The 27390-nt window shown below is 31.9% G+C and overlaps 4 protein-coding genes across 4 annotated transcripts in view; all 4 read right to left on the reverse strand.

The window, feature by feature from the left end:
* The window catches only part of LOC111699285 (cilia- and flagella-associated protein 58), a 5867-nt gene extending 2527 nt beyond the window's left edge, over window positions 1-3340 (reverse strand). The window contains exons 1-4 of the mRNA XM_023469913.1: window positions 3244-3340; window positions 1959-2091; window positions 1357-1430; window positions 558-678 (exon numbers count right to left, since the gene is read on the reverse strand). Of these exons, the coding sequence (XP_023325681.1) occupies window positions 558-678; window positions 1357-1430; window positions 1959-2091; window positions 3244-3308 (393 nt within the window). The 5' untranslated portion in view covers window positions 3309-3340. The remainder of the gene's footprint in view (window positions 1-557; window positions 679-1356; window positions 1431-1958; window positions 2092-3243) is intronic.
* Window positions 3341-3484: 144 nt separating this feature from the next.
* Window positions 3485-14665, reverse strand: LOC111699276 (cilia- and flagella-associated protein 58). Its single transcript, XM_023469904.1, has 12 exons — window positions 14629-14665; window positions 13956-14031; window positions 13027-13098; window positions 12139-12172; window positions 9783-9863; window positions 9199-9267; window positions 8575-8667; window positions 5435-5482; window positions 5187-5276; window positions 4505-4584; window positions 4044-4111; window positions 3485-3507 (listed from the first exon to the last, which is right to left on the reverse strand). The coding sequence occupies exons 1-12, from the start codon at window positions 14636-14638 to the stop codon at window positions 3485-3487; spliced, it is 744 nt and encodes a 247-aa protein (XP_023325672.1). The 5' UTR covers window positions 14639-14665.
* A 601-nt stretch (window positions 14666-15266) lies between these two features.
* Window positions 15267-18137, reverse strand: LOC111699277 (uncharacterized). Its single transcript, XM_023469905.1, has 4 exons — window positions 17993-18137; window positions 17364-17493; window positions 15693-15731; window positions 15267-15359 (listed from the first exon to the last, which is right to left on the reverse strand). The coding sequence occupies exons 1-4, from the start codon at window positions 18130-18132 to the stop codon at window positions 15267-15269; spliced, it is 402 nt and encodes a 133-aa protein (XP_023325673.1). The 5' UTR covers window positions 18133-18137.
* A 1328-nt stretch (window positions 18138-19465) lies between these two features.
* LOC111699278 (cilia- and flagella-associated protein 58) lies at window positions 19466-27096 on the reverse strand (the record flags this gene model as incomplete). The annotated part of the gene is made up of 8 exons (XM_023469906.1): window positions 19466-19613; window positions 20953-21041; window positions 22106-22172; window positions 23375-23436; window positions 24238-24375; window positions 25553-25621; window positions 26194-26319; window positions 27000-27096. Coding segments are annotated over 8 exons (796 nt in total), but the record flags the coding sequence as incomplete, so codon positions are not given.
* Window positions 27097-27390: the final 294 nt, after the last annotated feature.

Raw genomic sequence — 27390 nt, forward strand, 5'->3', positions numbered from 1 at the left:
CATTTTATAGAAAATCTAAAATTATTGTTAAAAGAAACCCAAATTATGAAATAGGCTGGTTTCATAATTGACCAATGATCATTTCACATAGACTCTATGCCTTCCACTTTACAAACGATGATTTTCCGTTATAACTATAAATCAAATGTTTTTTATTCACCTACTTCATTATAAAGTTTATTTAACAGTTTGAAAAATTCGAAATTGAAATGAATAGTCTAGGGAACATACTGTATTAATGTACTCTACTGCATATAATTTGTGAACATTTACATGATTTGTACACTTTGAACTCCCTTTCAGGCTGAAAAGAACTGAAAAAATTCATACCGAGAGATTCTTTTAATTCCTCTCTATATATTCTATTCTCTATGACTTCATACTTCATCATAGAAAAGACTTTTAAGGATACCGTTATGGATCGTATATTGCAAACTTAGCATGTAGGGTCACTTGAAATTACGCTTACAGTCCCTTTAAGAAGACGACCTATCAATCTCTACTCATTAAGAACAAAAATAAATTAACTTGGCAATACACAATTCATTAAATCTAACCATATTTAACTCTGTCTTGAGTTGATCCAGGTTCCGGTTTGCATTTCCGGTTTCTGTTTGGTAAACATTAGCTGCAGTGCTCAGCAGTACAATTTGGTTGTTTTTCCTCTTTATATCTTCTCTAAAGTACATTTTAGATAAAAGGGTACATACCTTTCTTTATGTACAGTATACAGTTACACACACTAATACTTTTTATTGAGAACGATTTTTATGGATCTACTTTTTATCAAAAATATTATAGTTTCATATTATAATTAACAAGGCAATCCATCTTCTAATTCAACTTTTGCGGATTTTCAATTTTTTCGTGGATATTCAACAATTTTGGAGACATTTTTTGTAATTCTGATCAACAATAAACCTTCACTGGGGTCATATGAGGTCCCACAAAAAATTTGGTTTTATCGGTTAAAAACAAACAAACTGACAAACAGACAATAAAGTTAGTATATAGAAGTCAAATCGCACAGACCTGACTTCTACAATACTTTGCATATTATTATATTTAAATTGTGAACATGTTCTTTTTCTTTACATTTTAAAACAAAGAAGAAAAAAATTTTGCGGATTTAAAAAAAATTTTTGCGGATTTTCAAGAATTTAATTTTTTTACAAAATTAAAACCTTTAAAACACATTTTTTAAATTTTTATCATTCATAAACCTTCCCTGTGGTCACGTGAAGTCCCACAAAAAATTTGGGCCCGAGCGGTTCAGCCCTTTTGACGTTTATTGGATACAAACAAACAGGCAGACTAACAAACAGACAGACAAGCCAAATTTATATATAGATTTACCTAAGATTTCTAATCTCATCATGAACATCATAGCTTGGCTGTCTAGACAGCTGTAACTTACACTCTCTATACAACTAGAAAGCATGGAAAAATAGTTTAATAGTAATTTAATTGTTTCAAGAAACACAAATTAGAAGTCGAATCTTGTGGGTGAAATACCGCTAATCTACAGATTTGTTTGGAATAAAATTGATTATTTTACGATCCGAGTTGAATGTACTGGAACTTTCTGAATTTGTATGGACGCTTCGTTCTTCAGCATGAGTCTTTCTTAACAATTTTCTCCTTATAGACGCAACAGATAGAAGTAAGATTAGGAGCGATCAAAAGCGATTATTTTTCGCCGTAAGCCTATACCCCCTTTCATTTTTCGCGAACCCTCCCTTTAAGGTCCAAAAAAGTCAAAAATAAAATTATAATACTTATCATATTTACCCAATTTTGAAGGAAAACTAAGCTTGAAATAAAACGTAATTTTCTGCAAATTTCAAAATTTTAAATAAAAGTGACGTGCGCATTTCTTGCTGAAAAGAAAGACTGCAGAGAAATTATCATGATTAAACACTTTTACTCCACAACATCCTGGGGGTGGTTGTATTTACCTTCTCAACTTCCTCCAGTTTTAAATCTTTCTCAATAATTTCCTCCTGTTTCAAGATTAATCGTTTCTGTAAAGTATTTATCTTCTGAATGAGTTCTAGAGTTTCAGGATCCTTCCCCTCCAACATACGCCATCTGCAAATATACAAATATAAAGACAGTAATTTTTTTAATTAACTGAAGTCAGAAAACAAAACGGAAAGAAGGTTTATCATTAAAATAACAATTAAACACGAAAAGTTACTTCACTGTTAACTCCAACTCATGTTAAGTAACAGGCCGACTTTTAATTAGTTAGAGAAAACTGTACAGTACAAATCATGGGTACTGGAATAGGGTAAGGTAGTCATACAATTCTAGTGATTCTAGCTTCTGTACCTTGCCTACGTCATAACCCGGTACAGGACACAGAGGATAGGACACTGGTCCTAGAACTGTCTTGGGATAAGATATGTTGTAGGCGAGTATACGCAAACCTGAAGCATTTCTAAGTTTTCCATATTCCAGGAAAATCCAGATTTACTTGTGTACAGTGTACAGTTTGCCTGTGTACAATGTACAGTTTAACTATGTACATGTACAGTTTACCTGTGTACAGTGTACAGTTTACCTGTGCACAGTGAACAGTTTACCTGCGTACAGTTACAGTTTACCTATGCACAGTGTACAGTTTACCTGTGTAAAGTGTAAAGTTTTTCTGTGTACAGTGTTCAGCTTACCTGCGTACAGTGTACAGTTTACCTGTGTACAATGTACAGTTTAACTGTGTACAGTGTACAGTTTACCTGTCCTCAGTGAACAGTTTACCTGTGCACAGTGAACAGTTTACATACGTACAGTGTACAGTTTACCTGTGTACAGTCTACCTGTGTACAGTTCACCTGTGTACAGTTTACCTGTGTACAGTTTACCTGTGTACATTGTATCTGTGTACAGTTTACCTTTGTACAGTTTACCTGTGTACAGTTTACCTGTGTAAAGTTTACCTGTGTACAGTTTACCTGTGTACAGTTTACCTGTGTATAGTTTACCTGTGTACAGTGTACAATTTACCTGTGTACAGTGTACAATGTACAGTTTACCTGTGTACAGTGTACAGGATACAGTTTACCTGTGTACAGTGTACAGTCTACCAGTGTACAGTGTACAGTTTACCTGTGTACAGTGTACAGTTTACCTGTGCACAGTGTACAGTTTACCTGTGTACAGTGTACAGTTTACCTGTGTACAGTGTACAGTTTACCTGTGTACAGTGTACAGTTTACCTGTGTACAGTGTACCGTTTACCTGTGTACATTTAGAGGATTTTCTAGTTCTCCTTGAAGTATCTTATTTTTGCTTTTCTGTTGCATTAACTCTCTTTCTAGCCTTAGAACATCCTAATACAGCTGGACTCTCAGAACCAGAATAAAACAAATTATGTTTTAGATTTTTCAGGAATAAATGTGACTTCCTTTGCTTTGAGTTAACACAGTAGGCTAGCGAACACTTTAGTTTTACTGTTTTTTTTTCATATCTTTTAAGAGACTTATACACAGAGTTCTCTGTCCTCTTAAAAAATAAAAATTATTTAAATGATTATACACCTTCTGTACTGTGCCAAAACCAGGGAATTAGAATAAAGGGAAGGGAAATGGCGCTGGTCTGGCATGAGAAGCCAGTCGCACTGCTTTGCAGACGAGTTCGTTATTACACACGCACAAACACACAACATGATTACAGTCAAGGAAATTGAAGAACAATGTCGTCAATTATAATTAAGGTTCAATAACGAGTTATAGTTTATTGCAAACTTTAATCAAATTATATTCTTTGCATACTTGGCTTTATAATGTTGACTTAAATATATGAATAATATATTACATGTATATTAAGCATATGTTTAAGTAAACAATTAACAATAAACCAATGTACTCTCCAAGACTGTACAAATACCGAGATTCTTATGTACTGTATACCTACTGTACATGCCTTCGGTTCGTTATTACTTACACACACTCTTTTGGTACAGACACGCGTACATGACGTTTCCGCCCCCTGGCCCATGACCAATACACCAAAATCAAAATTGTGAATCGAATAAAAACTGATGAGTCGTTCCTTTTTCATCTGTTGAAGTCCCTCCCCATCTTTACAGTGTAAATCCAACTCGTCCCTAAGAAAAGAACAAAAAGCTGGAATTTATTTTTTAATGTTTTCCGTCTGTGATTTCTCTTATTTTGTAAATGTAAACTTTTTTTCAGCGACCATTTTATTCCAAAATGTTTACAAAAATGTTAAAATGTAAAAAAAATGTTATGAAATCAATTTTTAGGTTAAATAGGGTTGATAACGTCACGCACATGTTATGTTCATTGAAATGAAAGTGGTGTTTGGGACCAGCAATGTTAGCTCAGTTTTAAGTATCTAACTTGATGTATATGCCATGACATGGTCCTAATAAAAAACTTTCATTTTATAAAATTAAACAAAACCCGCAAAGTTGAGATTTGAGTTTTTTTTTCTCTTTTTTTAAAGTTTAAAATTTTTTAAATTTTTCAATTTCAACCTGAGTCTTCTAATTTCTAGTTTAAGTATTCTTATATCCTCCATCTTTTCTGCATATTTAGCCTCACCTCTTTCCAGCACCTGCACAGTACAGTACAGAACAGTACACAATTCACAATATAAACTACAGTACACAACATACAATACAGTAAACATTTTTAATGATATTTTTTGTATGGTGTACAACGTACAGCAAAAGAAGTGCACAATGTACGTAACAATTTGAAGAAATAACAAATCTTTCCCCAAAATATTTCATCAAATCGAAAAAAACAATCAGAAAAATATGTCAAGACTATTTAACTTAGGCTTTGCAGTTTGCATGCATTTGTGTGCTTCATAAAATTATACAGTTTATTTTTTAAACATTTATTAATATTGTTATTATTTCTATTTTATGATTGTTAATATCATTATATGTAAAATAATATTTTTAAAATATTGTCATTATGATTGTTAATATCATAATATGTAAAATAATATTTTTAAAATATTGTCATTATGATTGTTAATATCATTATATGAAAAATAATATTTTTAAAATATTGCCATTATGATTGTTAATATCATTATATGAAAAATAATATTTTTAAAATATTGTCATTATGATTGTTAACATCATTATATGAAAAATAATATTTTTAATAAAAAATACCATTTCTATTTTGTTGCTAATTTATTACCTTTTGTTGTACAGAACAAGATCGTTTTAATGTATCAATCTCTATTTGTTTGTCTGCTAGTTTTATGTTGAGAAGTTCTTTGTGGGACACCTGCCACAGAATCTAATGAATTTAAACTGCCTTTAAAGGGTTCAAATTTGAATCACTGACTCAAATCCTCCTTAATCTTTAATTTTGAATTGGTGATTCAAATTTGATCCTGTAGTTGGTAGTTCAGCAACGAAGCTCAAGTTCATTAAATTTGGTCCCTGTTTCTCCATCTCCCCCTTCAGGGCCATCTTCTCCATCTCCAGCTTCTAGGAGAACAATTAGTTAAAATAATGCTTCATTCCACAACAGGTTTTTGACTGCCATCTAACGGCCTCTTGTTGCATATAATACCCATTCAGAGGTTAAGTTTTACAATTTTTAAAGAAATACTCTAATTTTTACCATAAAACATAAAATTTATGAATTTAGTCTATTTTTGAAGGTTTTGTATTTCGTATTCAAAGGATCCTTAAATATTCCTGAAGAGAGATATTTATTTCTTGGTCGTGTACTCAAGTTGTACACATTAGAACACGTTGTAGAAAATATCGCATATTTTATTCTTTAATAGATCTCTGTACTCTCTTATCTCTGGGATAGAAATTTGTCCGACATTTGCAGTACGCTGTTTTTCTGCCGGGGACATTTGCAGATCGCTGTTTTTCTAAAGGCGACATTTGCAGTACGCTGTTTTTCTGAAGGGGACATTTCAGTACGCTGTTTTTTCTGAAGGAAACATTTTCAGTACGCTGTTTTTTTCTGAAGGAGACATTTGCAGCACGCTGTTTTTTCTGAAGGCGACGTTTGCAGTACGCTGTTTTTTCTGAAGGAGACATTTGCAGTACGTTGTTTTTTCTGAAGGAGACATTTGCAGTGCGCTGTTTTTTCTGAAGGAGACATTTGCAGTACGTTGTTTTTTCTGAAGGAGAAATTTGCAGTACGTTGTTTTTTCTGAAGGCGAAATTTGCAGTACGCTTTTTTTCTGAAGGAGACTTTTTCAGTATGCTGTTTTTTTCTGAAGGAGACATTTGCAGCACGCTTTTTTTTGACGGAGACATTTGCATTACTCTGTTTTCTCTGAAGGAGACATTTGCAGTACGCCGTTTTTTTGACGGAAACATTTGCAATACGCTGTTTTCTCTGAAGGAGACATTTGCAGTACGCCGTTTTTTTTTTGACGGAGACATTTGCAATACGCTGTTTTCTCTGAAGGAGACATTTGCAGTACGCTGTTTTTTCTGAAGGGGACATTTGTTCGACTGTAAACATTAGAGTAAATAGATATAGAGTAAAGGTTTCCTTATGTACAAGCGGAATATGGTAGAGTATAGGTTTACTTAAGTACAAGCGGTGTCTGGTAGAGTATAGGTTTACTTAAGTACAAGCGCTATCTGGTAAATGTAAATATTAAAATCATTTCTCACACTATATTGCGTGGGGAGAGACTCTATATCTATTAGCTTGTTACTACCTTGAATTTATTACCTCGTAACTACCTTGAATCTATTACCTTGTAACTACCTAGAATTTATTACCTCGGAACTACCTTGAATCTATTACCTTGTAACTACCTTGAATCTATTACCTTGTTACTACCTTGAATCTATTACCTTGTTACTGCCTTGAATCTATTACATTGTAACTGCCTTGAATCTATTACCTTATAACTACCTTGAATCTATTACCTTGTAACTACCTTGAATCTATTACCTTGTAACTACCTTGAATCTATTACCTTGTTACTACCTTGAATCTATTACCTTGTTACTGCCTTGAATCTATTACCTTGTAACTACCTTGAATCTATTACCTTGTAACTACCTTGAATTTAATACCTTGTAACTGCCTTAAATCTATTACCTTGTAACTACCTTGAATCTATTACTTTGTAACTACCTTGAAACTATTACCTTGTGACTACCTAGAATCTATTACCTTGTAACTGCCTTGAATCTATTACCTTGTAACTGCCTTGAATCTATTACCTTGTAACTACCTTGAATCTATTACCTTGTAACTACCTAGAATCTATTACCTTGCAACTGGCTTGAATCTATTACCTTGTAACCGCCTTGAATCTATTACCATGTAACTGACTTAAATCTATTACCTTGTAAATGCCTTGAATCTATTACCTTGTAACTACCTTGAATCTATTACCTTGTAACTGCCTTGAATCTATTACCTTGTTACTACCTTGAATCTATTACCTTGTAACTGCCTTGAATCTATTACCTTGTAACTACCTTGAATCTATTACCATGTAATTACCTTAAATCTATTACCATGTAACTACCTAGAATCTATTACCTTGTAACTGCCTTGAATATATAACCTTGTAACTACCTAGAATCAATTACCTTGTAACTGCCTTGAATCTATTACCTTGTAACTACCTTGAATCTATTACCTTGTTACTACCTTGAATCTATTACCTTGTAACTGCATTGAATCTATTACCTTGTAACTGCCTTAAATCTATTACCTTGTAACTACCTTGAATTTATTACCTTGTAACTGCCTTAAATCTATAACCTTGTTACTACCTTGAATCTATTACCTTGTAACTACCTTGAATCTATTACCTTGTAACTACATTGAAATTGAATCTATTACTTTGTTAATGCCTTGAATCTATTACCTTGTTACTGCCTTGAATCTATTTCCTTGTAACTACCTTGAATCTATTACTTTGTAACTACCTAGAATCTATTACCTTGTAACTGCCTTGAAACTATAACCTTGTAACTACCTAGAATCAATTACCTTGTAACTGCCTTGAATCTATTACCTTGTAACTACCTTGAATTTATTACCTTGTAACTACCTTGAATCTATTACCTTGTAACTACCTTGAATCTATTACCTTGTTAATGCCTCGAATCTATTACCTTGTAACTACCTTGAATCTATAACCTTGTAACTGCCTAGAATCTATTTCCTTGTTACTGCCTCAAATCTATTGCCTTGTAACTACCTAGAATCTATTTCCTTGTTACTACCTTGAATCTATTACCTTAGTACTACCTAGAATCTATTACCTTGTTACTACCTTGAATCTATTACCTTGTAACTGCCTTGAATCTATTACCTTGTTACTGCCTTGAATCTATTACCTTGTAACTACCTTGAATCTATTACCACCTAAAATCTATTACCTTGTAACTACCTTGAATCTATTACCTTGTAACTGCCTTAAATCTATTACCTTGTAACTACCTTGAATCTATTACCTTGTTACTGCCTTGAATCTATTACCATGTTATTACCTTGAATTTATTACCATGTAATTGCCTTGAATCTGTTACCTTCTAACTACCTTGAATCTAATACCTTGTTACTGCCTTGAATCTATTACCTTGTTACTGCCTTGAATTTTCTTCATTTCCTTTCCAAGATCCTGTTTTTCTTTCCCTGAGCTGATGAGTTCTAACCTTAGCTTCTCCAGGTCCTATGGATTTTAAATGTAAATTATTTATTTTAACATGTCTTTTTCGTGAAAACAACAATCCTGCTTATCTAAAAACTTATTTTTGCAGATCCACGTTAAAAACGATTATTGCAAAATAATGCCATTTTCTCTCATAAAAATAAAGAATTATGTTAGCTTGAGAAAATTTTCAGTTTTTGTTTTTTTTAACTCGGCTTTCACGCGCCCATCTTCTATTAAATCTCTATCGGTGAGCATTTTCTCTTCGTAAAATATCTTAACAAATGTTAAATTTTCTTGATAAAATGTTAAATTTTCTTGATAAAATGTTAAATTATCTTGATAAAATGTTAAATTATTATAATGTTAGATTATGTTAAACAAATTTAAATTATCTCGATAAAATGTTCAATTGTCTTGATAAATACTAAATTATTTTGAAAAAAAATGTTAAATTATCTTGATAAAATGTTAAATTACTTAGATAAAATGTTAAATTATTTGGAGAAATTTAAAATTATGTCAAAAAATTTTAGCACAATGTTTAATGACCTTTATCAAATTATCCTTCTCTTTTAATATTCTTTGTTTATCTTCTACTTCCTTGATCAAATCTTGTTCCTGCAAAAACAAACATTAAAAAATAAATGAATAAATAAAAAAAAATAATAATAAAACAATTGAATCAGACAATTCAAAAATAAATGAATGAAATAATTGACAGTAATGTATTGGTAATTGTAATATGATTATTTTAAAAATAATGCATTGGGATTATCTAAAAAATGTTTTTATGCTGCAGTGCCGTCGTTTATAACAAAACACACTTTTTATCTCAGTTTTGATTACAAGCTTTTCTTCAGCACCTAAATATGAGAGCAAAGAGAAACTATTTATGAGTTTTATTTATCTCTCATGCATAAATTAAAGCTTTTAATCGAAATTATTGTATTTTTACGTAAAGTGGGGTGATATCCTACATACACTAGGGTTGATATGCATGTAATGTTTATATTTGTAAATGTAATGATTTTTGCGTGCAGTTGAATTATGCATTACCAAATAAAAGTATTTATTTGTATATTAAATTAAATCGAAAATCATGTTTTTTTCCGAAAAAAAATGCTGAAGACGACCTTGGCGATGATCTCCTCCTTCATCTGATCAAACTGATGGGTCAACACCTTCATCTTCTCCTTCAGGTCGGCAATCTCATCCTTAAAAAATACCATCATTACATCCTCGTCAGCATTTTTTTGTTTTATTGTTCACATAAATCTAAAGAGGTTATGAACCAGGACCAAATGGATTCTAGTACAATAGATGGCAACGTAGAATTTGTTCACTCTTAGTACTGACGTCACAAGCGTCAATTCAGTTTTTGTGTCCGACAAAATAATTAATAATAGTGATAAACTTAGAATAAAGTGCGTATCTTACAGTGAAATAAGTATAATTTTATGTGTTCTTTATTTTCTGTTTTTACACTTTTTTATTAAATCTTGGAGAACATGTCAACTAATGTGAGAAAATTTTGTTTTTCTTGCGACGTCGTGTATAATTGGTCCATTTCTCTGTTGTCACCTATTGTACTTGATAATCTATTTAACCTGGACTAAACAGCTAGAGAATGTGTTCTCTTTATCATGATAACCTCTAAATGTTCCCTATCCATAAAATAACTAAGGGAGAAACTATTTATTTTATCGAAAATCCTTTTTACACCAAATTGGAAGCAACATATGTAAAAGAAAAGTATACAAAAATCATATTTCATTCATTAATTACCGATTTAAAAAACTGCTATCAGAAGATAAGGTCAATTTTTCATTTTTTTTCTAAACATTTAAAAAATTGCTTTGTTTAGGATTAAAATTTTTTTTTCAATACTATTCATTCTTTTGACGAAATTTTGTTTCGGCTTACATTAGTGATTTTATTTATGCAGAAAGCAAAAATCTGAAGAGTGCGAGAATTGGAAAAAATAAAAAATTCTTAAATTTTTTTTTTATATTGCATCAAAATATTAGCTGTAAATACTTCCTATCCATATCCATAATATTACCTTTAAATGTTTCCTATTCATATCCATAATATTACCTGTAAATGTTTCCTATCCATATGCGTAATATTACCTTTAAATGCTTCCTATCCATATCCATAATATTACCTGTAAATGTTTCCTATCCATATACATAATATTACCTGTAAATATTTCCTATCCATATCCATAATATTACCTGTAAATGTTTCCTATCCATATACATACTATTACCTGTAAATGCTTCCTATCCATATCCATAATATTACCTGTAAATGCTTCCTATCTACATCCATAATATTACCTGTAAATGTTTCCTAACCACATACATAATATTACCTGTAAATGCTTCCTATCCATATCCATAATATTACCCGTAAATGCTTCCTATCAATATCCATAATATTACCTGTAAATGCTTCCTATCCATATCCATAATATTAACAGTAAATACTTCCTATCCATATCCATATTATTAACAGTAAATACTTCCTATCAATATCCATAATGTTACCTTTAAATGCTTCCTATCGTATCCATAGTTACATCCAAATGTTTCCTATCCACAATATCCATAATAATAAAAGTAAATGTTTTCTATCCAATATCCATAATATTACCTGTAAATGATTCTTATCCATATCCATAATATTATCTTTAAATGCTTACTATCGATATCCATAGTTACATGCAAATGTTTCCTATCCATATCCATAATATTACCTGTAAATACCTCATATCCAATATCCATAATATTGCCTGTAAATGATTCTTATCCATATCCATAATATTACCTTTAAATGCTTCCTATCGATATCCATAATGTTAACTGTAAATGTTTCCTATCCATATCCATAATATTAAAAGTAAATACTTCCTATCAATATCCATAATGTTACCTGTAAATGCTTCATACCTATATCCATAATATTACATTTAAATGCTTCCTATCGATATCCATAGTTACATGCAAATGTTTCCCATCCATATCCATAATATTACCTGTAAATACTTCCTATCCAATATCCATAATATTGCCTGTAAATGATTCTTATCCATATCCATAATATTACCTTTAAATACTTCCTATCGATATCCATAATATTACCTGTAAATGTTTCCCATCCCTATCCATAATATTGCCTGTAAATGTTCCCTATCCATATCCATAATATTAACAGTAAATACTTCCTATTAGTATTCATAATGTTACCTGTAAATGCTTCCTATCTATATCCATAATATTACCTTTAAATGCTTCCTATCCGTATCCATAATATTACCTTTAAATGCTTCCTATCGATATCCATAGTTACATGCAAATGTTTCCTATCCATATCCATAATATCAACAGTAAATGTTTTCTATCCAATATCCATAATATTACCTGTAAATGATTCTTATCCATAATATTAACAGTAAATGATTCTTATCCATATCCATAATATTACCTGTGCCTCTGTAACAGCTTGCGTAAGGTGTGCCCTAAATAAAAAATTGGATCAAATATAAACTAAAAAGTGTCTTTTTTGTATTAAAGCAAACGTTTTTATACTCTCTTTTTATATCTAAGACTTTCATAGAACTTTGAAACCAAGATCTTGGTGTGGATCTTTCCATTTTTAGTAAAAAAAATAAAGAAACTACTTTAATTATTGTTTTTTTAGCTATAAGAGACGGCTTATGGGGGGGGAAGGGGGGACACTCCCCCCCACTGGAAAAATTAGGAGTGGAAGAAGGGAGAGCAGATACCTTCCTGCCCTTTCATTTTGATTTTAAAGAATGTATAAAAAAAAATTTACCTGTAGCACCACTTTTTCACTCAAAATGAAAAAGAAATTTATAAAAAACTAAATCTTGCTTTAACACATTTTCCACTTTCCCCCCGCAAGCTGCTCATGGTTTAGATATTAGATTGATAGATAGATAGATAGATGGTTTAGATATTAGATTGTCCAAATTCACTGTAAAAAATTCCAATGGGAGACAAAGCAGCCCCTGCTTAAAGGACACAGTTGTGTATCTTGTATGGCCTTAAAGGTGACAGATTTTTAATAACTAGAACAATTCCTTTAACTAGAGTTTACCTGTCTGTTCTAACTGCATACAGATGCTTAATAACCAGAACAATTCCTTTAAATAGAGTTTACCTGTTTGTTCTAACTACATACAGATGTTTAATAACTAGAACAATTCCTTTAACTAGAGTTTACCTGTCTGTTCTAACTGCATACAGATGCTTAATAACCAGAACAATTCCTTTAACTAGAGTTTACCTGTCTGTTCTAACTGCATACAGATGTTTAATAACCAGAACAATTCCTTTAAATAGAGTTTACCTGTCTGTTCTAACTGCATAATAAAGATTTTCCTTTTTCTTTAATTCAGATTTTTTCTCAGATATTTGCTTCCTAAACAGTATACAGTGATATTCACAAAGAAATGGAATTTCTTGACAAATGAAAGACGACTTGAAAATCGTCTTTGATCTTCGAAATAAATGCGGTATTCCTTAGTCAACATAATTTTGTGACAAATATTATTCATAGAATAGTAATTACAAAATATTCCTAGTCCTGTCATTTCCAAATTTGGTCTTAAAATTAGTCTTGGTTTTATTTAATAAATTAAGATCTTCGTAGTATCTCTGGTAATTTTGAAGAAAAAAAGGCCGACCACAGAGATAGAGGAAGAAACGGCAAAAGACCCCAAACTCTGCACTGTTTTTTATTTTTGTATTAAGGCGTGTTGCCGCCATGTTTGATTTTGCACAGCGCTCCCCAGCTGGCTATGAGGCACCGGCTGCTCAGAGCGGAGCACTGAAGTATACGTCCGAACAGTCCTGTTATTATAAACGCAACAGATGTTGTTGCAAAGCAAATAGTTTTATCAGTAGCTTATTAAACCATTTGTTTAGATAGGACTCTTTAATATTTACACTTCACAGTTGCATGTGTCCCCAGCAAGAAAAAATACAAAGAACGGAGGAGAAAAGGTGCACCGTTAATCATGTCGCGGAGTTCGAAAACGGAACTCCGATTCTCAAAGAACTGAGGTTCGGCGGTATCCTGTACGGATGCGATTGAGGTGCACCGAACGGTGCACCAAATGCAGTGATTTGCGGTGCACCGTTTCTACTCCTCCTTTGGAGCTCCGTTACTACTCCTCTCTCTCATGTTGCTTTGGACTATTCAAAATAAAAATTTGAGTTTGAAATTTATCTTTCTATTCCAGAGTTTTCTGGTTTTCGATGCATAATTACAATCACCTTGCATTGTTTAAAAGGGTTTCTGAGTTCCTGATTTCATCAAGGAGAAGATCAATTCGTCCTGTTAGGTCTATACCTAGATATATACAGGAGGGGTTAGGGCTATACCTAAATATACAGAAGGGGTTAGGTCTATACCTAGATATACAGAAGGGGTTAGGGCTATACCTAGATATACAGAAGGGGTTAGGTCTATATCTAGATATACAGAAGGGGTTAGGTCTATACCTAGATATACAGGAGGGTTTAGATTTATACCTAGATACACAGGAGGGATTAGGGCTATACCTAGATATATACAGGTGGGGCTAGGGATATACCTAGATATACAGGAGGGGTTAGGTAAATATATAGATATACAGGAGAGGTTAAAAATATGATTATATGTGCAATATATCAGTCACTTTATCTTTGCAAACCTTAACTTTTAACCATAAATTCTTAAATATTCTTTAAGCATTAAATACTCAAGGTTTACACTATCGGTGGCAAAGATTTAATTCCGTTCATACTTCCGATCCTTAATCATCTTGAGGATTAAATCAAGGGGCCGGGAACAATGATCAATGATCAAGGGAGAATAAATTGTTGATTATGTTGATTTTTAATATTGAAATTATATATGGGGGGGGGGGGGCTCTGTTTCAACGCCCCTGCTTTAAAAGTAAATTACCTTCTCGCATATATTTATCTCTCTCTTCCTCCACTCTACAATAGAAATTTAGATAAAAGAAAGAAAAATAAAAGAAAAAAGATAGATAGATAGATAGATAGATAGATAGAAAAGGTGGAGAATATTGACAAGAAGATCAGAGATTACAAATATAAGGTGGAGAATATTGACAAGAAGATCAGAGATTACAAATATAAGGTGGAGAACATTGACAAGAAGATCAGAGATTACAAATATAAGGTAGAGAATATTGACAAGATGATCAGAGATTGCAAATATAAGGTGGAGAATATTGACCAGAAGATCAGAGATTACTAATACAAGGTGGAGAATATTGAACAGAAGATCAGAGATTACAAATATAAGGTGGAGAATATTGACCAGAAGATCAGAGATTACAAATATAAGGTGGAGAATATTGATCAGAAGATCAAAGATTACAAATATAAGGTGGAGAATATTGACAAGAAGATCAGAGATTACAAATATAAGGTGGAGAATATTGACAAGAAGATCAGAGATTACAAATATAAGGTGGAGAATATTGACAAGAAGATCAGAGATTACAATATTGGCTGTAGGAGAAAAGTCAAATGTTAACCACAAAAATTCATGATTTAAAAATTTTTTCACAATATTCAGCTGAAACTTATTCCCTTCGTATTTTGTTGCTGCCTCTCTAGCCGTAGTTCTGCGCTTTCACGCGCATTTGCCAGTTCAGACAACGTTTTCTGTACACAACGTGCAAATTGAGAAACTAGGCTTAAAGGATGCTTCGCGTCTCTTCAATCTGCATACAGTAAAATTTTATCCTTCAACTTTATTTTTTTTCAGCCCCTTTATTCTTTTTCATTGAAAACCTAAATATTTCAAATATTTTTTTAAATTTTTTAATGGATTTTCAAAAGAAACAACCCGACCTTATCTGTATTTAAAATAATTCAATTTCATCCGGCCAATGGCAATCACCTTCTTTAGAATCAGACGAGATTTAAATAAAAACATTTTCTCGCTGTACTTTAAAAATAAAAGATTTAAAGATCTAATATTTTTTGCACGATTTCCTTGTCTACTATGGCCTGGTGCTTCAGCTCTTCAATATCCTACATACATTAATATTCAGTAAGTTATAAGAATTTTAATTTATAAAATTGTAATTTGTTTATTTTTTCGTTTAGTCACTGCTTCAGAAATAATTTTCAACAATTATGTCTAGCAAGCAAAACTTTTTTTCTTTTACCTTAAAAGAAATATTTTTTGTTATTTTTCCAAAAAAAATCTCATTACTTTTTAAAAAACTAATCTTAAGTTATTTTATGGATTGATAATTGACTTGTTATTTAAAGTATTGAAGAATTATAGAAGGAATATTGTTTATGAAAATATTATTGGAACTCTGTTGTTTGTTCAAATTCATGTTTTGAAAAACTGAAATTTAATTAAAAAGCATGAAAGGAACTGCTTTTTTTTATTACTTAACAGTAGCTCTTAAAATATTTGATAGAATCGAGTCTTTGCCACAAACAAAATTTTATCTTTGCAACCAGATGGTGTAAACCTTTGATATTTCAAACTGAGACTTTTTGATCTACCAATCAATATTCATAGTTTGAAATATCAAAGCTCAACAACATCGGGTTGCAAAGATATAGGGATTACAAAATTTGAGTTTGTGGCAAAACTCATTTCCTTTCCTGTTTTTTAATAAAAATTATAAATTTTAGAAAATCTAGTATTTTGTAGCGATATTTTTTTTATTTTAAGCGACCATAATCCTTCTCAGAGATCAAGTGAGATCTGCACACACAAAAATATTTGGCGCGATCAGTTCACCAGAACTGGACATTTTTGAGCTAAGGCTAGGAATCAGTCTTAAAGAAGGGATTCCTTAAATCTTAAATCCTCCCTGTGTGGCTAAGCTAAAAGCATAGAGAATAGAATATATATTAGAGGGGAATTTACTAGAAAAAAGTGTAAAACGGCCATTTTGTTGTACTGTTTCCATACTGCAGGTGTACTTCACATATTGGGCCTGGAATATAATTTTATAGAAAATCTAAAATTATTGTTAAAAGAAAACCAAATTATGAAATAGTCTGGTTTCATAATTGACCAATGATCATTTCACATAGACTCTATGCCTTCCACTTTACAAACGATGATTTTCCGTTATAACAATAAATCAAATGATGTTTTTTATTCACCTAATTCATTATAAAGTTTATTAACAGCTTTAAAAAATTCGAAATTGAAATTAATAGTCTAGGGAACATACTGTATTAATGTACTCTACTGCACATAATTTGTGAACATTTACATGATTTGTACACTTTGAACTCCCTTTCAACTCCCTTTCAGGCTGAAAGGGACTGAAAAAATTCATACCAAGAGATTCTTTAATTCCTCTCTAATATATATTCTATTCTCTATGGCTAAAAGTCTAGGTATGCTCGAAGTTGCTGGAAATTTAATACAAAAGTTCCCAGCTCAGTTTTGATATTTATTATATCTAAACCAACAAAAATAAAAAAGGAAATGCGTCTTTGCCACACACTCTGAATTTCTAACCCTTAAATCTTTACAACCCTATTGCGTAGAACTTAGATATTTTAAACTTTGAATTCTGTTTGCTCAAATAGTATAAGGTAGCAATATCAAAGGTTTACACCATAAGGTTGTAAAGATATAGGGATTAGAAAGCTTGAGTTTGTTACAAAGACTCAATTCCATTACACCTTGTTCTTCTTGACAAACTCCTGCTTGAGTCTCTCCTTGTCCTTCTCCAGGCTCTGTTTCAAGGTCTCCACAGCCTGAACCTTTCTCTTCAAGTTCTCAATATCTTTCCCTTGCTTCGTCATCTCAGATCTATATACCAGGATATTATATATTAAAGGGAGTGACGGCTAGACATGGTAGCTGAATTGAGAGTGCAGTATTTAGGGAGTTGAATAATTTTTGTTACATTTAAATGTAACAAAATTGTCGTCGTCGTCATAATTATTTTTTTAATCTATCTTAAAAATCAAACCTCAAGAATAGCCAATTCGGGAGGATTTCATAGATAACATTTATGCTCTAATTCAGCAAGTATTCACCGTAAAAAAAGGTTACAGGTCTCAAATGCATCCTAACAATTTATCTGCAATACTGCACTCTTTGCTCGACTTCTGTGTCTAGCCGGTCACTCCCTTTAAATAGATATTATATATTAAATATATATACCAGGATATCATGTATTAAAGGGAGTGATCGGCTAGACATTGGACTTTTAAATGTTCTCAATAATTTTTTAAAACTTTATGATTGGAACAGTACACGCCAGTTGAATCATCACCATCTAGTGGGATTTTATTACTCTATCTACCTGAGTTGAACTTCTACATCTTCCTTCTCATGAAGCTGAGATGATTTTCTGGCAACCTCGACCTCAAGCTGTTGATTGGTGGACAGTTGGTTCTCATGCTCCTGTTGGAGCCTAGAGAACCTCTCCGTCAACCCGTCCATCTCTCTCTCTATCAAGGTTGTATAATAAGTTTGCTTACTCTAGATGCGCTCCAATGTAAGGAAAATGTCGTCTCCTCAGCAAGACAGATAGAATCCGTATATGACGTCATTCTCTATGCAGTGCCGTCATTTACAGATTTTATCTCTTCATGCTTAGGAGATGACATTTCTCTTACATTGGAGCGCGTCGAGTGTAAGCAACCTTATTATACAACCTTGCTCTCTATTGAGGTTATAAACTGTATTTCCGAGCAACCCTTACACAACTGAACTTCTTTAGAAGGATGTCTAACTTACTTTAATTAACCCTATCCCGATAAGTAACAAAAAAGTTAGTCGGAAAATTTTTTAAATATTTAAATTTGCTGTTGAACCAGAGGCTGAATTTAAAGAATTTGAGCCGCGACTTGAATTTGAGACACGGCTCAAATATGGCTGGTTATTTCCACTTAAAATTGTATTCAATGTTTCGATATTTAAGCCAGCGCTTAATTTAAAACGGTTTTGGCAGATTTGAGACGCGGATTTAATTCATTAAATTCGGACTAAGTATTAAAAACTATGCAGTTCAAGTTTCACATATGAAAGTGTTAGATTGCTAAATATGATGAGTTTAATAAAATACATCTTATAAAAACATTTGTTGACGTAATTAAAATTGATGAAAAGGTCCCCTATAAACTTTCATCTATATATTTATTTATTATAAATTTAGCTTGTCTGTCTGGGTGTTTGTTTGTTTGTTTGTATCCATAAACGTCAAAACGGCTGAACCGATCGGGCCCACATTTTTTGTGGGACATCACGTGACCACAGGGAAGGTTTATGAATGATAGAAATTAAAAAAAAAGTGTTTTAAAGGTTTTTAATTTTGTAAAAAAGTTTAAATTCTTGAAAATCCGCGAATTTTTTTTAAAAATTTGCAAAATTTTTTTCATTTTATTTAATCAGTTTTTATTTAATCAGTTTTTATTTAATCAGTTTTTATTTCATCAGTTTTTATTTAATCAGTTTTTATTTAATCAGTTTTTATTTAATCAGTTTTTATTTAATCAGTTTTTATTAGGGGAATCTTTTTTATTTAGAAATGCGTTCTAACTTCTAAATTAAGAAATTTGCTGTGCAGAAGCTTGCAAAGGTGAAATATGCTCTAAGAGTATCCCTTGAAAAATGAATGCTCTAAATGGAATAAATAAATGGAATAAGCGGTAAAATTTTTAAAGATTAGCTTGGTCTTGACAATTTTGTGCTATGAACTTGCATTTCACCTGCATACTTTGATTCAAAACCTGTTAGGGGGGCGCCCCCTGTTTTTAGAGGAGTGAATTGGCCCTTACCTTGAAATATTATCGGTCAGCTGTTTCTTAACCATCAGCTGTTCTGAGAGCTGTTTCTCCTTCGCTAGAATATCGTTTTTAAGCTGCTTGAGTTCTCGTTCAGCGCGTTCCTTTCTCCTCATCTCACGATTCATCTCGTTGTTTCTGTAGATACAGATTTAACATTTTTTTAAATTTTGATATTGATCTTAATTTTTAGAAGTGCTGAGATTTAGAAATTCTATCAAACTGCTAAACTTTAATTTTAGGAATTCTAAGATTTAGAATTACTATCAATCAATCAACCATGTAGCTTTCAATCAATCAAACTATAGTTATTGGATCAAGGTTGATCTTATTTATTAGGAATTTTAAGATTAAGAAATTGTATCATTATCAAAAAGTTGATCTTAATTTTTAGGAATTTTGAGATTTACAAATTTGATCAAAATGTTGATTTTAATTTTTCGGAATTTTAAGATTTAGAAATATCAATAAGTTGATCTAAAATTTTAGGAATTTTAAGATTTAGAAATTTTAAGTTGATCTTATTTTTTAAATTTTTTTTTTTGACTGAGATGTAAAAATTGAGCAGAAAATGGTTAAAAAATACATGTTTTAAATGCTAACATTTCAAAACCTCATGCTTCTTTGAAACGGTCGCGACATTCATATATTTGGATCATTAGACGGTAAATTCAATCAATAGAATATTTTGAATTTTTAATTTAGTTAACACAACCTTGTATCATCTTAATTTCTTTTAAAGCAGTTTATTTGGTGGCAAATTAAAATTGTTTTTATAACTAAATTTGTCGTTTTAAAACATATTTGAATATTAGAATACTTTCATCCAGTCCATTCTCATCATAAAACATAAGACATATGCATCTTAAGAAAAAATTGTGATAAAAACCAGTCACCCCCCTCAAACCCCCTAAAATACAAAAATACTAAAATACGACCCCATAAAAATAATTTAAAAATGTCGTAAATATTTTTATTTTGGCACAAATACCATAAACATAACATGTCAAAACTTTTACAATGTGTCTCACTTCTGGGATTTTTTTCAAAAGAAACAACTACCCTCTTACCAACAACATCGAGGGAGGGGGTGCAGGGCCGCCATGAGCCCCGAAATATGGTCTCCAAGCCTCCATATTCGCATGGATTAGTATTTATAATGACCTGGTGCTACCCCTAAACGTTATAATAGATATTATAGAAGTAATAAATAACATTCTTTAAAGAACATTTATTCTTTAAATAGTTATGCAGTGTTTTCTTGAATATCCAAAAAACATTGCATAACTGTTAAAATATTGAATATTTTTTTTCTAGATATTTTTATACATTTTGTACATAAATAATTGTATAATATCTATTCTACAGGATATGGATAGCGCCATGTAATTTTAAATACTCATCTGCGAATCCAGAGGCTTGGAGACCATTTCACGGGGCTCCTGGCGTCCTGCACCCCCTCACTACACCATCCCACCTTGTTTGAGCTTCAGACTGTAGATCTGCAACATCTTTCTCCAGTTTCAACTTTTCAGATTTCAGTTCCTTCACCTCCTTCTCGTTCATCTACAGGATGTCCCATGAATTATGACAGTTGGTGAATAGTTTTGAATGTCTTCTTCCATATACTGTATTAGATATTGAAGACTTTTTGTAGTTTTTTTTAGTTAAAAATCTTTTACTCAAATATATTTTACTTTGAAATCAATTTTACTGTAAGATGACTCCCATACAATATTTGTTATTTTTCTCTTTGGTATCAAAAAACTTTACAAATTATAGAAGAAGACATTTCAAACCATTCCCTAATTGTTATGTTTCGTGGGACACCCTGAATATTTGTTTACTTAAGCATCATCTGTATTGGAATTGTACCGACCGTAGTTTTTAAATTCAGACCAAAATAAAATATAGCAATTAAAAACGATTTCCGGAATCCTGGACTCAGGAGGTATAGTGTATTAAGATTATACGATCTTTAAAAATTATTGCAATTCTAATGTTTCAAATTGTCCATATAACTAATTCTGAGCCTGAATTTTAAGAATTTGAGCCGCGGCTTACTTTGAGATTTAAGCCAGGGATCAATTGAAACCGGTTTTTGGCGGATTTGAGACGCGGCTCAAATTCATTAAATTCGGACTCTGATCGGGCAATTGTAAAATTCGGAATATTACTATAATTTCTAGACCAACAATTATTTTTGAAAATTGTATAAACCATCTCATTTTTTCTAAATTCAGATTTGAATCCCATTTATAGAAATATTGAAAATTGAAAGTGTTAACAGGATATCATCATTTCCAAATTTTATTTTGGTCCGCAAACACTAGTTTGCCTTACAAGTAAAAACTGTGTGTTTTTGGGAATTTTTTAAATATGGATTTTTTTGGAATTAGCTTTTTCCTAACGTTTGTATTTTTGTGAATTTGTCTCTCTAGACCATTATGTATTTTCTTTCTAAAGTTTGACATTTAGGAGTTTTGCGTTTTGTAAGCCAACACCCTTCATAATACAAGATGTCTTTTAAACCAAATAATATAAAATAATAATATTCTAGACTAGATTTAAAGAGAAATGCGACGGAAATAAAGGACGATTTTGACCGCGTTTTCAATGTTTTTTTTTACCTCAAATTTGACTTTAATATCTGCCAGATCTAGCTGTAAACCATCCCTTTGCTGTGTTAATTCATCCCTAAATAAACTCGTTTGTTTTAAAGATTTAATAATTTTACCTAAATCGGAGTTTAAATATTTTTGAGTTTACACAGCATGTTCTTGTAAACCACAAAGGCTGATTGTTGTATAATGCAAAGGTTATAATGCAAGGAAAAAGAATTGGAGTTGCGTATACTTTGCGTTCATATTGAAACCAGTTCTCTCTGGGCGGAATTTGTAAACAAGAATAGATGAATCAGTGTTCGTTTAATATCCGAGGAGGCTAAAAGCATTTAACTTTGATAATTTTGATATTTCACATAATAGTATCCTATAAATAGAATATTTCATTGATTTTTATGTGAAAGATGGATCCCATGTCAGGCTGCGACATCCGTCGTGTGTTTACATTACCGCCCAGAGACAATACACTGCAGTACAAAAGATGCGGTACACCTCTGAAATAACTTTCCTTGCATTATAACGTTGTATAATGTGTCAATATAAAATGTCTGCAAGATGAACAAAGAAAAAGAATAATCTGTATTTCTCATGTTACTGAGTACAACAGTATGCAATCAAAACATAAACAAACAAATTCTAAATTTTTATCAGACGCCCAGACTAGATATATACGGACTGCTAATCAGCTTTCACGGAATTCACGGGCTGGGCTAACTTAACCTATATTGTCGTTTGAACTGCCATCTAACCACCACTAGTTACATATAATACCCACTCAGGGGATTGTAAAGGAAATGTATAAATGGGGGTATAGGATGAAAGCTAATCACTTTACTTCTTGATCGCAACCAATAAAAGTTCTATCTGATGTCCCTGTCTCCAGAAATTGATATAAAACTGTATACAAAAATTAATATATATACAATTTTGTATAGAACATCATATTCAGCAAATACGCAACCAATTTGAAACCCCGAGAAACCTAATTGTAACTTAGGGTTTTTTCAAATTATTATTGTATAATTTTGATTTTGATTTTTAATAGATATAATTGATAACATTTTTCTTTAAGTCCGTATGACGTCAGCAGAACTCCCGCCAATGAGAGTGCAAGTGGTCATGTGTCTCTGTCTGTATCATGTTTTAGTAAACTTATCGAGAATACAATTTTACATTGTGAGTAATAACTCAAATTTTTGCGGAGCATTTTAAACGTCAAAATTCATGAAATGTCTCTAAACGATGTCATCACTATATTCAGCCTAAATTGATTACCTAAGTTTACGGAGTTCATTTATATTATTATCCTCAGCTCCCAAAGTTTTCTCCTCTATCACCTAAACAAAGAACAAAATCAAATCGTTGATTTAAAGAAACTAATAACTCGCATCAAACTCTAATTCTCTAATCCCTGAATCAAGAAATTGGATCTTTGCCGCAAACTCAAATTTTTTAACCCCAAATATTTGAAAACTGATGATGAAAACTTTTAATATTTAAAAATTTAGGCTATTTGACCTAATATTAGTAATAGTTTTAATATTCGGTGATGGTGATGGACCAAACCTCTGTAGAGTAAAAAAACAGATGTTAGTGCCACATTTTGTTAAAAATATATTTCGATCTGGGTTGACCCTCGTCAGTTCTTGAGATTGTTTCACAAAGATTAAAAGTAATAGTTTAAAATATCTAAGGTCTACAAAGATGTAGGAATTAGAAAATCAGAGTTTGTGACAAAGACTCAACTCCTTTGCAACCTAATGTTCCACTAGTCTGGTTCTGATATTTTAAGCTATTTGATCCAGCTTAATTTAGAGTTTGGAGGCGGGTTATCAGTTCCAAGAGCTCTAAATGTAAATTTAATTGAAAAGACCCGCTGAAATAATGAAATTTTTTTATTCCTGCGACGACAAGTATTTCTTAGATCTGAAATATGATTCAGAAAATTAGTCTTCAAAGTTTCCATAGTTCATTATCCCTAACCTTTGTAAGATTCTAAATCTCAGTATTTAAAGTTTCAATTGTTTCTCTACCTCCCTCCCCCCTTCTTTAACCCTAACCTTTGTTAGATTCTGAATCTCAGTATTTAAGGTTTCAATTGTTTCTCTACCTCTCCCCCCCCCTTCTTTAACCCTAACCTTTGTTAGATTCTGAATCTCAGTATTTAAGGTTTCAATGGTTTCTCTAGCCCTCTCCTCCCCTTCTTGAGCAGTATCAACCATCTTCCAGGCCTTCTCTATCTCCTTCTTCAGAGACTTGATGGTGTTCTGGTCCTCCTGAACATTATAACAGTGTATTTGATTGTGTTCTGATCCTCCTTAACATAATGACAGTGTATTTGATTGAGTTCTGATCCTCATGAACATTATTACAGTGTATTTGATTGTGTTCTGATCCTCCTGAACAGTAAAACAGTGTATTTGATTGTATTCTGATCCTCCTCAACATTATAACAGTGTATTTGATTGTGTTCTGATCCTCCTGAACATTATAACAGTGTATTTGATTGTGTTCTGATCCTCCTGAACATTATAAAAGTGTATTTGATTGTGTTCTAAACCTCCTGAACATTATAACAGTGTATTTGATTGTGTTCCGATCCTCCTGAACATTATAACAGTGTAGTGATTGTGTTCTGATCCTCCTTAACATTATAACAGTGTATTTGATTGTGTTCTGATCCTCCTGAACATAATAACAGTGTATTGATTGTGTTCTGATCCTCCGGAACATTATAACAGTGTATTTGAAAATATCTCAACAAAAATTTCCGATATACTTCTGAACGGCTAAAAAGAATTAATTGAAGCTTTGTTTCTTGTTTTTCTCAAAATTCCAAAATGTTATACATTTGAGAAAAGGAGAGTGTTACGGTGATAATCAGCAAACTCTGGAATAAGAAGTCGGCTTTTAAATCAACTTTTGAGTCACATAAACATTAGGCACAGCAATTGTGAACAGTCCCATTTCACTTAATAATTGATTTAATAGCTTACTAGTGAAGCTATTTTCTCTGTAAAAACATCAAATGTATTTCAGTATTGCTCTAATGTCGTCTTCCTATTCAGTAGTTTTCTAGTTATCACTGTAGTAAATAGATTAGTTTCTATAAATTTTGTTCCGTTTTGATTAAAATACAAATAAAGATACAACGAAATAAGCTTTGCCTAGCTTTAGCACTTTACAATTAAATAATGATAATAGTGTAATTTTAAATATTTTAAAAAATAAAAAAAGAATACTGGAAAAAAATGATTATCTGCATTTTAAACATGTATCAAATAATAATCAGCTAGAAATTGTAATTTGTAAAAAAAATATGGAAAGAAAAAGGCATCAAATTTGTTAAAAAAGAATATTTAAACGAGTTAAAAAAAAATATGATTATGAAGAGAATAAAGATATGTAGATAGAGAAGCGCCGCGAATTTTTTTATTATTCTGATTTTCTGACCTGTGATTGATCTTGTGCAAGATCAACTTTAGAGATGTGCAGAGATATTTCTGAAACCAACTCTTTGCACTGAAATCCCCCAATATATATATAGTTCAAAATCTGACTTTAAAGGAACAAAGTTTCTCTTTATCTTTGCAACGATATGTCGTAGACCTTTGAAATTTCAAACTATGAAATTTGTTAAATCAAATATTTTAAGTTTGAAATGTGAAAGGTTTACGCCATCAGGTTGCAAATATATTGAAAAGTTAAGTTTGTTCCTTTATTTTCAATCTATGTAAGATGAGGGACCAGATTTATTGAATAGTGAGAAGTAGTTGAACCGCGTAAACATAGTTGAACCACTTCCATTTAATTTGTGGATAAAGGGATAACAAAATGGAAAGTGAACCACCATTTAAAACAGAGTGGCATGTCCGATTTACAATTAGGTGAATCCTCTTTATCAGTAACTATATTGTGTTAAATTTTGACATTTTTTTCATGTCTCATGCAGCTGCATTTCTCAACTCTTCTTAATAATACAAAAGCTTAAAAAGTACGGTTTTGAATCGGATATTTCCCTTCTATAAGTAGAGGATAACTTTCAGTTCCATTTAAAGATTGTTAAATATTCTGCTGTATCAAGGATGTTCTGCCTTAGTTCTCAATCTTTTCTCATTTTTATTAGATTTCTCAAGGGTATTGAAGAGCTTCTCGTACTCCCCCCTGAACGCGTCCATGGACTTATCCTTGGCTAACTCCGTCAGCACCTCCTGGAACTCCTGCAACAAGATGAAGACTCTAAGCTATAGGCAGTATATCATGACATTTTTGAATTTGCGATATTTAAAGGTTTTAGTTCTAACTTGAATAAAAGTTGTCGATTCTAAGAAAAAGCCCTCATTTGATAAAAAGACGACCTTTAAAGACCCCTCTCCCAATTTAGGGACCGTCGTAAGCAAAGAAAGCAACGCATTTATTACGGCCTATTTGTACAGCCCATGGCACGCGTATTTAACTGTTCTTATCCGAGAGAACTGTGACTTTCGATCTAGGATCTAGGATCTATCAAACATATTTTTACGCCCTTTCTCATTTATTCGGTTTTGTCGGGATATGCGTTTTAAACGAAAAAAATCTAAAAAGACAACTTCTTAAGTTTATAGACGAACACGTGATTAAATTCAAATATGTAGAAGAAACCTAATCCATCTCAAACTGGTTAGCCCGGGGTGCTTGATAAAATTAGAAGGTTTTACATCAAATGAAGTCGAACAACGACGACCTTTATTTACATCAATGAAACGAAATAATAAAATTTTTGTCAGCAAAGCATTTATTACAGCCTATTTGTACATACTTATTGATAAAATGAAAAGGTTTTAAATCTACATATCAAATAAAGTCGAAAATCGACGAAAAACTTTTAAAAATCTAGATGTTGTTATCTCACACATTTTACCTGTTGAATAGTTTCAAACTGATCTTCTCCATCATCTGCTAGATAGTTATGCCCTTGCTCCTCCTCCCCTTCCTCCTCCTCCTCCCCCGCCACCTTCCTTTCCAGTTAAACCATCTTCTCCTGCTCCGGTCTAGATAAAAAGAGACTTAATGTTTGTGGTTTATGGCCAGGGAGTAAGGGATAGAAGGGAGATATAATCTGACGCGGTTGGCCCTACCATATGATTATGCGTGCTTTGAAGACGATACTCCATTTGAATAAGAAATATTCAAAATAGGTTATTGTATACGCGGTAATTGTACACCAGACAAATATTTCTTATTCAAATGGAGTACCCGTCTGCAAAGCATGTATAATCATATGGTAGGGCGAACCGAGTCAGTTATATCTC

Source organism: Eurytemora carolleeae, unplaced genomic scaffold (genome assembly GCF_000591075.1).
Source record: "Eurytemora carolleeae unplaced genomic scaffold, Eaff_2.0 scaffold326, whole genome shotgun sequence".
Taxonomy (NCBI): Eukaryota; Metazoa; Arthropoda; class Copepoda; order Calanoida; family Temoridae; genus Eurytemora; species Eurytemora carolleeae.